The following is a 14,566-nucleotide window of genomic DNA, read 5'->3' on the forward strand; positions in this document are numbered from 1 at the left end:
TTTACCAATATTCGATGTTTCATTCGCAAGGATGAACTGGCATATAAATACACCGCAGATCCGCTTTCATATCACTGAAATAATTAACGCAAGGCTGTTTTGCCAATGGCAGACAAAGAAATAAAACGGGTCCCGTCTTGCTATTTAAACTTGTATAACATCTAAAACAACAGTAGGCTATGTTTTCAAATTTTTCTACAAAACATTACCTCATCTTGGATCCTTGTAACATCAGTTTAGTACTACTCATATCACGACTTTCCGATTGCCATATTCCATTTTCACTGGTTTCTGTTAAAAAATGTTGCTTGATCTTGTCAGAAAATAAAACCTACTGTCAATTAAAAAAATAAAAAAAATAACGTGCGTAACAACATAATTTCCTTGTTTTACGTTTTTATTATATTTTCTTTAGAATGTAAAGGCCCTCATATATTATTATTATTATTATTATTATTATTATTATTATTATTATTATTATTATTATTATTATTATTATTATGAAGCATTGTTTTGTAATCAGTATAAATGAGTCGTCTGGAAACAATAAACCATCATACCTCTGGCAATTTGGTGCATTAGTGTTGAACCTTGCACTCCGCTATATTCTTATTAAGGGATATTTGATTTGCTAACAAACTTTTACATTTAAGTTGTTCTTTTTTGATTTTATTTATTTATTGTTTTATGTTTATGATAACGTCGTTTTCGCTTCATATTGTGAAATGCTATTACAGTTTTATATAGTTTGAGAATAGTGAGCTTTTTTATTATTCTTGTAATGGCTGCGTTGTTATATACAAAATAATATCTTTATAAACTCGTCTTAATCCTAACAGATACTTAATTTAAAAAAAAAAACATTCAAGCAGCAATATAAAAAGCATGGATAACGGGTAAAAATGCAAATTACACCTCAATTAAGTCTATTCTTTTTAAGGCCCCTTTTGGGGAATATATTGCTGTTTCTATAACGTTTAATAAAGGTTTAGTTTAAGTGATATTTTGCAACGCAACTGTATTACATTTAAATATAATTATACATTATTTAAAACATTACTCAAATGCGCTGTAAATATAATATATGAATAGAACTTTATCCTTTTTTTAATAACCACATACTAATTGATAGGCTGCTTATTGAAGCTGTGCGTATTCTGTATTTGCAAAGTAATGCGTGGATAATTCTAATCGAATTTTACTTATCGATAAGATAACCTCTTTTTTCCCCACACGCTCTGCGGGGTGATTTGTGTTTCTTTTTTGCAGGCTAATGCAGAACTTTTTAACTTTAAGCCATGTGTTAAAATGTTATGTCTGGGATCCTGTCACATTGGGTACGCGTGTTGGGGAAGAAAGGGGGTGGCACCCTTCAGTTAAAACCAGCAAGGGGGCCGTTGAAGCCTCAAGGTTCTGTGCGAAAGTCCCGTTTATCCATAGGTAAGGCTGGTCCTGCCGAGAACAGTAATAGGCTGTTTTACTGAAGACTGGGCGGGGAAAGCCAGTGTCTCGTATGACAAGCTTGGACGGGGTTGTACAACTTGTAGTGCCTCACTGCTGAACAACAGCCTTTGCATATCCGCAATCTGGGTTAAAAAAAGAGAGGGGAGAGACAAAGACGGATACATCCTAAATCAATGCACTTTTAATTTATTATAAGACTTACCGAATCGGCAAGAAGGAGTAACAGGATGCATTTGTTTAACCACATTTTGCACTGAAGGAAATGTATACGCGTTAGCCACCAGAAACAAGAACATCTCGTGAACCCATGAAGCTCTGAACATCGTTAAAGTTGAAAACGCTGCGTGGATTCTAGAACTTCAGTTTTGTTGGAATAGTCCATTATTATAACGCTTTAAGAATGCAGCATCCTTTGGAGCTGGGGGCCCATTATTTCCCACCAGAAGCCCATCCTGACCACAGGTCCCATCGCTACAGGAGTTTTATGATCGAGGAGATCCTGACTGACCACCCGGACCACAAAATTTCAGCCCCCGCGGGAGAGTTGCTCAAATTCGGAGTGCAGGCTCTGTTGTCAGCGAGACCCTACCACAATCACTTAGGTACGAGTTTAGTACAATCTGGTGTAATAAACATGACGCCTGTCCAGATTAGAGAGGCCGGATTGCCTGCATGCGACAAATTATTGACAACAGTGGCCTAAAATTAGTGTTTACTTTACTCCCCTTTATGCGAATTAATTTAGTCGCAAGTTCTGGGGGGGGGGGGGGGGGGTTCTGAATAATTGTATTATGCAAAATCATTATTTAAACATGATCCCAGATATAATTCTAAAAAAAGCACTAGGCCTATGTGTTGTTTTTATTTTTATTTTTGTATTTTTTTTAACAATTGGAGACTAGTCTAGTGTATTATTAATAAAGACATGCCTCCGGGGCGTTCTTTAATGTAGACGTCACATTTTAAGACACAACTGAATATATCTCCAGAAATGATTAGTACCTGTATATGGATTCATTCCATCCATACGGTTATTATGCCAGGTTAGTTACCCTGATTAACCTTGATTGGTGTTGGTATGTCTACAGTTTCAAGCACGTACTCGTCCTGTACGCAGTGCCACACAAACGAAGTTTAGTTTTAAGTTTTGAGTGTTATTTTTGGAAGTTGGCTGCTCTGCACTTTTTTGGTAATGTACTTTAGAGTCATCTGTTCCATAAATATTAGCACTCAATTAATTATACATTAATAAAAACAAATTAATGAATGCTGCGGTCTGGCAGATAGATGTGTGTTTCCTCTGCAAAATTAATAGCATAAGAGAAACTTTGTATTTGGGAGTTGCTAGTCAAGCAATAAATGGTTTAATTGAGATTCTGCTCATTTCCTATTTCCCAACATACAGTTAGACTTTGTTTAGTATTAAGGAGCAATTAATCAGATTGTGTAAAAAGTATCCAAACAAATGTTATGGAATGAAAACAATTTGCTGGTATGTTTACTGTTACATTTGTGTCCATCATCAATATGTTCCGTTTCTTCTCTAATAGAGGCCTATTACTTTCACATTTTAAATTAGGGGACATTTTGAGGATAGGCCTACTATATGGAACAGAACAATTGTAGCCTCGTCTGACAAATTACATACCCCAGAGTAAGTTATAATCGTTTTGTGCCCGAAGCATTTACTTGTAAAATGTATTTACTGTAAATATTTGGTGTTGTGTTCATTTTCATTGTCTTAAAAATGACTGATGAACAACTTACTATATAAACGTTTTTTGGGTTTTTAAAAAAAAAAATGTTGATAGCTTTATTTCATTTCTTACAGTTCTAAAGGCAGACCAGTCTAGTGTTTTTAAATTTCCCATGGCTCCTCTATCCTGTTCGCTGGGCGCCCCTCTCGGATCAGCGCTGTTGTCCGGCGGATCTAGTTCCCATCACCTGCCGTTAGACCTTCACCTCCGGAGTAAAATGGACCCGGGGTCAGATCTAACCAACAAGTCAAAAAAAGGCAGGAGAAGTCGGACTGTCTTTACTGAATTACAACTAATGGGGCTGGAGAAAAGATTTGAGAAGCAAAAATACCTCTCAACACCAGACAGGTACGCAGATAGGTCTTAAATGTTTATCACGTTACGTTTGCAAAACTATACCAACGATTGTTGTTTCCAATAAAACACACGCCATTTAAACAGGCCGTGTGATTTGCTTTTACCAAAACACGGCGACTATGTTTTTAAACATTTTAGTGCACTTTAAAATATTAAAATGGTTACATTTAAAACCGTTTAGCCTTTGTCACATGTGTACCTACACTATCGATGTATCTATAGGTCTATTTAGCTCGTTCTGTCTTTATACCCGCAGTGTATTTACACGTGGTACAATACAGAATCAGTAATTAGTCATTGTATTAGAAAATATGGCATCATACTTACAATTATTATTATTTCTATATATTGCTCAACAGAATAGACCTTGCAGAATCACTGGGTCTCAGTCAACTGCAAGTAAAGACGTGGTACCAGAACAGAAGAATGAAATGGAAGAAAATAGTAAGTTTATTTATTTATTATAATAAGCCTACATTAATGTAACTAATAGCGACTGAATTTAATGTGAGCAACAATCTCTTTTCATCCGGGAGAATAAAGAAACCTGGGACTTCTTGAATCCAAAATGTAACTTGATACAATTATTATTATTATTATTATTATTATTATTATTATTATTATTATTATTATTATTACGACTCTGGATTACAAATTGGTGAACAAATTGCTCAACTAATTGGTTTGTCATTTCACAAACCAAACCCATTGTATTCTAATTTGAATTTGTAGAGACTGAGGTCCATTAGGTATGGAAGCATTAATAGTATTCTTCTTTACTTTTCTGTCAGGTTTTGCAAGGCGGAGGCCTGGAATCACCCACCAAACCCAAAGGGCGCCCCAAAAAAAACTCAATTCCAACCAGTGAACAACTTTCAGAGCAAGAGCGATCAAAAGAAGCAGAGCGACAATCCGAAGGTTCTTCTTCCTCACATTCGGACGTCAATCAGGAGGAATAGCTGATATCCTTCTGCAGGCCGCCAGCGTGTATGGACTAATGAGGCAGTAACAATCAAACTGCTCTAATGAGAGGAAATTGTGACTGCAGCTCCGCCGCTTGCAGTCTGGAACTAATATCATAACTGATGTGCCATATCGTATATTTTAAATGTCTAGTGTTTTTCGCAATATGGACCCTTCATTTGTTTTTTGCGGGATAAACTCATCTGATACACCTATACATTTGTTTCCAGTGGAGGATACAAAACAAATGACTTTAATTGAAGAAGTCTATGGTCAGTAGATCGACACTACCTTTTTAATTTCCAATGTATTTAAGGGTATTATTTCTGACCCTCACACGAACACACATTTTCTTCATGTAAAATAGTCTATGCATTTCACCAGAGTGTTTTAATTTTTTTTTTTTTTTTTTTTTTTTTTTTTAAGAAACTGCAAGCATCGGGTCTTTGTGTTTTTTTCTTTTCTGTGGTAGGCTCTATTTTTTGTGCATACTGTATATGCAATAAAAAGGTACTTAATGCTAACTGTAATGAGCGAAAGAGTTTGAGTTATTGGGGCATTCCTTATTTAAATATATTTATATAACATTATATATAATGTTGTGGCAGTTAGCCAGTAGGTATGATTCTGTTTATATTAAAATGTGCCCAGTTTTCTTGAATGACATTTTCAGTCTGTACTGTAGCAAATTGAGATAAACAGTAAATAACACACCGGTCTCATTTCGCTCTTCTAGCCTTCCGATTCCCTGCATTGTCTGCATGATGTTTTCTGTTCTGTTTTTGTAGGTTTCTTGTTATAAAATAAATATTTCTATATTTTAAATCACCCTTTAACTCATATGTTACTTACTTTTTTTCCTTATTATTTCGCACAATGCTTATGAACTTCAAATTATCTGGATTATTGTTTGAAAAGCACATAATTCCAAATACTACCTATTGTTACATTTGTAAACAACAGTGGTCAAGAGCGTTTGTTAAAGCATTGGACCCCTAGTAAAATAAAATAAAATAAAATAAAAAACAACTAATATAATAATTCGAGCTGTTATAGCCTATTGTTGCTACATGTGGCACCATTTCTTTAACCATTGGAAGCCCAGGCTATTGTTGCAAGATCCGCTTGACGAGAAAAAATAAATAAATAAAGGTCATATAACGTTGCAGGGTATGCATCGTTTTAAACTTACAGCACACCGTTTTAGATGTGTTGCGTTTACTTATACACCAGTGCATTTACTGTAGCTTTTTTTTTTGTTTGTTTTTTTTAATGAGAAACAGCTACGGTGTATCTTCATAGCTTAACTAACGCGTTAACGATTGCGATAGGCCAATTGTTAGTTGAGGGTTGTGGTGTCTATCAAATGGAAACGGGGTTCCCATTACAAACTGCTGTCTAGTGTTTTCATCAAGTTGATTTACCCCTTACGTCACAATGAAAACAATTGCGCGTCTTCGTCTGGACTGCACCGTTTAGGAAGTTTTTAGAAATCTGACACAAACGCTGCCCGAGGGCTTCTATTTTAGGCAAAGTATAGGAAAAACACGAAGGCAAAAGGTGACCAAAAGTGCAAACAGGTGTGTACTGAGGAGGGGGCGGGGTCTTAACATCATATGGATTGATGTTTTATGACAAATTTAAACAGATGACAAAAATACAGTCGAACATTAAAAGCTTAATAAATGGGTTTTTTTTTCTCCAATGAAAACACATTTGAACTCGGCTCACCAGTATTAATTCCTATTTCGGCCTAGTTAATGCGTAACACTTATGAGATGGTTAAATTAGGACCATAATTAGCTGTGGTTTTCCAAGTGTCATTTGTTAGAAATAAGCCTACTGATTACATAAATAATTGGTAAAAATGTTAAAGCACTGGGACCATTCACCTAATTAGTTTTGAAATAAGCAATGGCACTTATATAAAAACTTACTTCATAATCCATAATTTACCTGTAAACAAATAGGTGTTTGTAAAGTGGCTCCATTACATAACCTTTGTATAGATGCAAAATATGTAACATATAAGCGGTGTGTCAATTGTTTTTTTTCCTTCATTTTTATTTGTATATGTATAGCGTATATAGGCCCTTGTTATGGCATCATCAATATTAATTTGGTGCTGTCTGTAATCCAGAGGTTCTGTTTACTGTTTTCACCGCAGTCTTTGCATAAGCAACCTCTTTAATGCACATTTACTGCAGGAGTTTGTAATGCAACACCCTGAGTTATTTATTCAAAGCTTTTTAAAATTAATGTTTTCCCTTTAGGGGGGAAACAAACTGATGGTAACAGCTTTGTGAATATGGCACTAAATGTGTTCTTGCAGATTACAGTGTTTGGAGTGATTTGTGAAACAGCTTGAGACCAGCATACCTCTCCTCTTTACATGACTCGTTCTCCTGGGTACTGGTGCCTGTTTCAAATGCTACCGATAGCTGTCAATTTCTTTCTGTGCTTTTAAACCCCAAGTGACACACAAGCCTAAATGAAATCAGACTATGCTGCTGCTATAGATAAACTTCACAAAGGCTTAATACTAGTTTTTTATTTAATCCAGGCCAGTATCTGAGTTTAGTGCTTTTCCAACTAGCCGTTTCTAAAGTGGCATGTATTTGCATCTAGTAAAATGTAACTGTGTTGAATTGCTCCCTTTGCTAAATTGATATACTTAAGCCAGAGAGGAAAACATCATACTTACCTTAAATGTATGTACAGTAAATGTTTTACAGTTTTTTTTTTTTTACTTTAAGCTTGAAAGAAAAAAACCCCACCAATTATAATTCTAAAAAGACAGTTAAAGACTGTGTTCAGTACAAGCCTCTAAATGTCTGAGCTTGTTTATTTCTGGGTATGTCAGTTTTTTGGTGCATTTATCGAGTCTTAACTGTTTCGTTGTAGTCCAGTGTGCTCGGTATCTTTCTGAAGAGCTGGTAAATTGGACTGATATTCTGACATTCTAGAAGACTTTTTGAAAATCCCATCAATTGTTATCATTCCATAAAGTTAAAAATTTAAAAGCGTTTAAATTCCTTTTTCATTGGACGTTTTTCTAAGTTATGATTTGTTCAGTTTAATTTTCAACGAGTCTGTATTTTTTATAGTCTAAAAATAGGTTATATATAAGCTTGAACCACATCACATATAAAGACCTTTAAGATCTTTAATTTAGGGCAGAAGTGTTTAGAATTAGAGTTAACTACTTTGGCAGTGAAATGTCCTTAAAGGATGCCAATTTTCATTAAAACTTGAATTCAGGGAGAACGTGTTTACTCTGTAGTGTAAATATGTGGTACGTGCCATTGACTAACACAACATTTTCAGAACTTTGAAACAACTTATTTATTCTTGCAGAAATATTTACAGAACTCTTTTAATCACCTAAATGACCTCTATGGTATGCTTTGTATGTGCAATAATTAGGAAAGTCATTGCAATACTTGTTTTAATTAGCAGATACAGCAAGTTAGCAATGGGGGAACGATATATATATATATTGTTTTCTAGTAAAACATCCATATTCAGTTACTCTATCATAGCTTTTTTTTTTTCAAAGGCTTCTCCGGGCACATACTATACTGTATATAGTTCTTCTTCTTCTTCTTCTTCTTCTTCTTCTTCTTCTTCTTCTTCTTCTCTTCTTGTTATTTTACTTTTTTCCCCTGCTGGATAAACTTGGTGACCCCAGCACACGGTCATGTATCAGTGGCGATGGCTTTGCCTTCAGAACAGGAACGATGTCATATTCCTTCTTATTAAGTATGTAGATGACCAGATTACTCTCAGTCCACTCCACCTCTTTCACATGCACCACAGGAACAAGGGGACACACAGAAGCAGACATGTGAGAATAGGAGCTGGTTGCTCTCATTGTTTTGAACATTAGTTACTAAATGTGCTGTTCATGTGCTTAAGCAAAGCGAATACGTCCATCTAAAAATAAACACCTACACTCTCCCTAAGCCCCTTTAGCAGTATTTCAAACCAAATTCATTGTCGGTTATAAATATCCTGTTCAAAGCAATTATCCGTAATTATCAACCCCAATTTAACAATTGTGTATGTCTGCCTGCAACGTTTCTAAGTTAAATTTCCATTGGTGTTCCAATCATTTCACTTAATGTTCTAAATATCACATTTCACACGTTGTTTGGGATGTTTATTTTATTTTTTTCTTAAACCGAGTTTTAAAAGATTGGATAGGTGCCCTTTTTTAAATATATATATATATATATATATATATATATATATATATATATATATATATATATATATATATATATATATATATTTCTGCTACATTATAGGCTATTTAAGAATGTTCTATGCATTCTTATATTTTCTATACATTCTCCATGGATTTATTTATTTGTGAAAGCTTGGTGTTGGCCCTACATGGCCATTATTTAAACAGAATGTACTGATCAGATATTTCATAAACAATTTTCGTTCATTGTTGATGATATTTGTATATAATTAATGGTAGTTGATGGCTTTGATCGTTTATCATGTGTTATTGGCAATCAAAAAGCTTCACTTTGGTAATTTCACATAGTTATATTAATCAAAACCAGCACTCGGACAATAGCTTACATTTTACAAGCAGACCTACACATTTTAATGGAGAATAAAACACATTTACTACATTTTAATTATTAATATTTTTTAAAAAATCTGAATTAAAGTGGGATATATAGATTAACACTACATGTTTATGTCAGAGAATAACAGCTATTTTCTTTCAGTTCTCCAAACAAAAAACATTTTCATTCATTAACAACCACATTCCAAATGTGTAGTTCTTCTTTCAAAAATATTTGTATGTCCTTAAATATATGTTCTTGCAGATTTTAAACTAACTTGGGCCACTATACAATGTTCAAAAATATTTGTACGTCCTTAAATATATGTTCTTGCAGATTTTAAACTAACTTGGGCCACTATACAATGTTCAAAAAAGTACTTTAGTGTAATCCGGACCAGGACACCGTATGGTTATGGTGTTATTGACTGAGCAAAAAAAAAAAAAAAAAAAAAAAAAAAGAAAGAAATATAGTCAGAAACGTACGATGAACTGTTTTTACTTAGTTTATTTAGCTTAACTTATGTATTTTTTTTAAAAAAAACAGTTTATTTTAGTAATATACTTTTCTTCCTTCGCTATGGTTTTTAATCACTTGAATCTTAATCTCAGTCATGACGAGCAGAATTGCGTAGGTTTTGAATGCATAGCAACTAACTGCCCCCCACACTCACCCGTGTTTTATTTTTTTTTAGGATGTTCTTTTAAATAACCGTATGAATTTAAAAAAAAATCAATATATTACCACACAATTGGACACACAAATGAATACTACAAAATTCAAATAAACGATATAGCTAGCAACTTCTATTTAATGTTGCATCAAAATCCCACTGTGTTACATAAACCAACAAAGAGTCATTGAATGTCTAATTTAATATTTAACTAAATCACTATTACATATGTTAGGACAGATACGACAGGCTTTTATATATATATATATATATATATATATATATATATATATATATATATATATATATATATATAATATATATATGCATAATTATTAAGGGACCTCGTGGGTTGTGTTAGGAGACGAACCGGACATGAAAATCAGCAACATCTGCCGAAACAGCAACAAAAAGCAAGCATTATACGAGCAGAGCTCGCTTACAGATACTCAAGAAGTACAAATTAATAAGGATTTTTTTTTTGAACAATCGTGTAACGTTTTCCTCAGAGAGGATGAAAAGGACTAACAATTGCAAATAAAATAAATGTTGTCAGCCGCTATAACATGGGATCAAGGTAAAAAAAACAAAACAAAAAAACCAACACACAGTTTATAGCAGTTTGAGCTTTAAACTAAATGATAAATATTAATCAGTCTGAAACTGCTTCGGACGACTAATTAAAAATAAATAGCTTGCCAATCAAAAACGGGGGTCTCAGGCCACATGTGCAAATTCTTGCACGTGGGATGGTGAGATTAAATAGACAATTAACCTTTTCATTTCATTAGAGAGTTCGTGTCATTTGCTGCAGCGGCCGGCAGTTTATCCTCTCTTACTAGACGTTTTACTTTAGCTTGCTTCCCCTTGTTGCCGTGTTTACGATTACAAATAAAATAGTTCAACTTTTTGGAAGAAACAAAAAAAAACAAACACGTTACTTCAAATGCCAATAGTATAGCCTGCAAAATGTATTTTTATAGACTTGATGATACTTGATAAATTTATAATTCTTTACAAGGGCAATGCCTTGAGTTTCACAGTTAAACATATGGGGTACTTGTATATGTTTATAAAACTTTTTAAAATGCATCGTATTACTTAACATAGCATGCTATTGGGCACACATACATCACGTGCAATCATTAAGAACGCAGACCTCACTGTCAGCGTTTTCTATTAGTCAATTTAAGGCTTTTACATTTTGGTCTTCCGTTTGTAGTGAAAGGCAGGTGCGCATAAATCAGGATGAAACGGAGCATTCAAGATAAAAAACAGACGAAGAACTACAGCACTTAAGGACATGTTAAGAGTTTGCATTCAGCAGCGCTTAAATGTGTGTACGTGTATGCTTATTCATTATAACCAGCAGGTTAGTTAGATCAAGTCGTTGGCCACACGCATGCGGAGCCTCGGGAGGATCATAGCATTGCAAAGCAGGACTTTTTACAGATACTATTACATAGAATATAATGATGTGCATATGTATGTGCAGTAGCAAAAACAGCATATCTTCATTTCATTGTGTTTCTTGTCGCACACTATTTTGTTTTCGGTTCAATGTTCATTGTAGGCTGTCGATGAAGAATTACCAGACATGTACTTTAGTTTGAAAAAAAAAAAACAGCATTTGAAACAAAAACCAGAAAACACACAACACAGAGAGCTGACTAAAATATCTTAAAGCTTTTAACTAAAGAGGGCGAATACAACTAACAAGTACATTACGTTATATGCCCTTTAGATGTTTATGGATTCATGTGAAACATGCTGTCATCACAATATACATTATTGTATTTGATTTACGAAGTACTGTATACAGTAAAGAAACAAAAGTTCCAACTCGTACTACAAAGGCAAAGGCAACAGGATTTTTTTTTATACAGGTCATTTATTTTTAGAAATATTCTAAAATGTTACAGTTGCCAAAAACAAGTATGGTAAGTAGCTGTTGTATTGCGTAAGATGTACTGTACCAGCCACTGTTATTGTTATACAGTGATAACGTCTTGCATTACGTGGAATGCATTCCCTGTTTTGGCAAATACTGAAAACCAGTGTCTGGAAATTAATTTATATCAACATTATTCAATTAAAGATACAATTATATGAGCAGTTCAACGTAAACATCGAACTGCGTCATAAAATAATCTGGTGCTAAAAAACTTTTCAGACTTTTCTTCATTATTTATTTTAATTAATCTTCGGAGTATTTTACGCAGTGAGTCCAAAAGCAATAACTTTCTACTTTTAAACCACCACCAAGCTTAATAGCTGTTTATCAGTTTAGGAAAAACACGAAGCACTGCGGTACCTAGATATGTGTTAATGGCTGTGAAGAACCAAGCCTGGGAGCCAGACAGTGCGTTCTTCTATCTCCTTGCTTGCTGTAATGAGAACATCTAAACGACGCAATCCCCGGTACTGAGGCTAAAGAGAACGAAGTTGCGATGGGGACATAGTGTTACCTTTTGTATCACAAAACACCTTAATATTCACTAATAATCCAGCCACAACCATGGATTTATATGGACCGTAATATGGTACTTATATATATATAATACACTTCTCACGAGCCATGTGACAATGGTTTTGGGTCTGCACAGCTATAAGAATGTGATTGCTTCATAAAATATTAACATTAACTGTTTATTAGCTGTTGACTCAGAGCAGTCTGAAAAAATGTTACTATTTATTTTCTAGTGGGAAAACAATGATATTGTATAGAAAATTAGTGTACAAGATGGAACACGCATGTCCCAATGCGTCACATGATATACAAAAATATAAAGCTGATTTGTTATGTGCGGAACACTACACACATTTCCATTTTTCTCAAAACGTGTAATTGCTGATGTTTAAAATGAATGCCCCTGCCTGCAGTAAACAGTGGTTATCCCATTACTGTTCTGCCATTACTGGTAATCTTCCGATTCTACTGTATTACTGTAATCTCTTGCCATAATCTAAACAGTCCCCTATTAATGTGACCTCGGCTTACTCTTCTGTAATGTATGTTGACATTTGTTTGGGAGCAATTTAGTCTTAAAACAAAAACATGTATTTAAGACAAATTTAGTTTAGGCACAAAAGTTGGCTGTAATAGGAAACTGATGATGGAAAGCTAACATTTGGTGTGTAGATCTTTTTCCTGGGTCTGTATTTTGTAGAGAGGGGAAAAAACAAAACAACAGTAAAGCGACAGTAAATGATATGTCATTATTATCTGGGTTTATTGACCACGCACCATTTACTGTGGTTGGCGGGACTGTAATACATTGAGAAGGTTTCTTTAAAGATAGAGCAGTAACTCATTCTTGGTCCTACCTCCCACATAATCATTATTCTAAGAAGGAGAGAGGAAAGTGGACTCCTCCTAATACTGGAGTAGCACTGAATGTATGTCCTCTGTGTATCTGGAATTTTACAGCTCTGCAGTCGCTTCCAGAATCCCATCATAGTCTATTGAAAAACATCAGTTTGAGCATTTCAGCTTTGCTTTTGTAGATGTAAATACTTTTTCTTCAGGAAAACTATCCAAACATTACGATATAGGATAACACAATTTATCCTATTGCTATAAAAAGCATCAAGGAACAATTTAATACTGTAAATGCCACATGTTAGCTATTACACAATTATCTACATATTTGAATTGTACCATAATATTGCTACCACAAACAGGATAAATAATATTTGTTGGTAGAAAACAACCAAGGCGACTGTATTTAAATAGATTTAAAACTTTTTTTAATGGGATTTTTATTCCATTTTAAATAATTTACTTCAGATTAAATCTCTCAGCTTGATTGGATCTGGCCCAAACAAACTTCCTGCCTTGGGTAATGTTTTTTTAATTATATTTTTGCACAGAAAAAAAGGCATACCACCTAAAAGGACCATGTCAAGTTTGAATCCAAGTTCAATAATCTTATCATGTACTTCTTTGTACCAAATCCCTTCTTTTTTCTTGAAACTGCCACATGTGCTTGCTTAAATCAAGTTAGAGTTAATGTTTCTCTTGGCATTAGAATGATGAAACTGGACGAACTGCCTATGTCTTGGAGCCAGAACTAATGTAACAATTAGTTTTAATGAGATTTCTCAGAAAATTACAGCAGGGTTTTGGGTTTGAACATTTTAATCTTTTTACCTGTGTTCAGTAAAAATGACATCGCTCGTGGGCAGTAAGCTTATTTGTGTCTGGGTAAGAAACCGTGCAGTAAAGAACCTGCTGTGCGCTCATAACAATAAGACAAAAACCAAAGTATCCAAGTTACATGGCTTTGCATTTTCTTGTTTGTAGAATCATTGAATTTAAAAGGATATCTAATTGAAATGTGAAAATGACATGATATGGAATAGACTAAGATCAACAGATTTCTATAATAAAATGCCTTTCTTCTTCTTCTTCTTCTTCCAGTGATCTCCATTACCATTGGTTCACCTTGCTATCTCTTTGAGATTCATAAGCATGTTGAAAAATCTTGACACCAGCAACCACCAAGTTTAATTGTAAACATCATAAACAGCAAAGGACAAGGTTAACACTGACTTCAAAAATGTAAGTTTATTTAAAATGTTTTACTATATCTTTAAAAAGGATGATCGTATAAGTATCTGAATCATAAATAAGTGGAAACTGGTCATTTGTTTCAGTAGCCACTTGTTCTATTGTGATATTTATCACTTTTATTAATGGGCATTATACTAAATGAAAGTCTTAACCTCTTATGATTAAATTATGAATAGCCAGAACCCACCGG

The 14,566-nt window shown here is 34.1% G+C and overlaps 1 protein-coding gene and 1 long non-coding RNA gene across 2 annotated transcripts in view; both read left to right on the forward strand.

The window, feature by feature from the left end:
- Positions 1 to 1,430: 1,430 nt before the first annotated feature.
- On the forward strand, positions 1,431 to 4,958 carry LOC117971349 (homeobox protein BarH-like 1). Its single transcript, XM_034919514.2, has 4 exons — positions 1,431 to 2,066; positions 3,296 to 3,569; positions 3,938 to 4,022; positions 4,370 to 4,958. The coding sequence occupies exons 1-4, from the start codon at positions 1,865 to 1,867 to the stop codon at positions 4,535 to 4,537; spliced, it is 729 nt and encodes a 242-aa protein (XP_034775405.1). The 5' UTR covers positions 1,431 to 1,864; the 3' UTR covers positions 4,538 to 4,958.
- Positions 4,959 to 11,039: 6,081 nt separating this feature from the next.
- LOC131701607 (uncharacterized) overlaps positions 11,040 to 14,566 on the forward strand; it is a 55,808-nt gene continuing 52,281 nt past the window's right edge. Inside the window, exons 1-2 of the long non-coding RNA XR_009308912.1 lie at positions 11,040 to 11,172; positions 14,224 to 14,364. This is a non-coding gene — a long non-coding RNA (uncharacterized LOC131701607). The remainder of the gene's footprint in view (positions 11,173 to 14,223; positions 14,365 to 14,566) is intronic.

The sequence above is a fragment of the Acipenser ruthenus genome, chromosome 25 (genome assembly GCF_902713425.1).
Source record: "Acipenser ruthenus chromosome 25, fAciRut3.2 maternal haplotype, whole genome shotgun sequence".
NCBI classification, from domain to species: Eukaryota; Metazoa; Chordata; class Actinopteri; order Acipenseriformes; family Acipenseridae; genus Acipenser; species Acipenser ruthenus.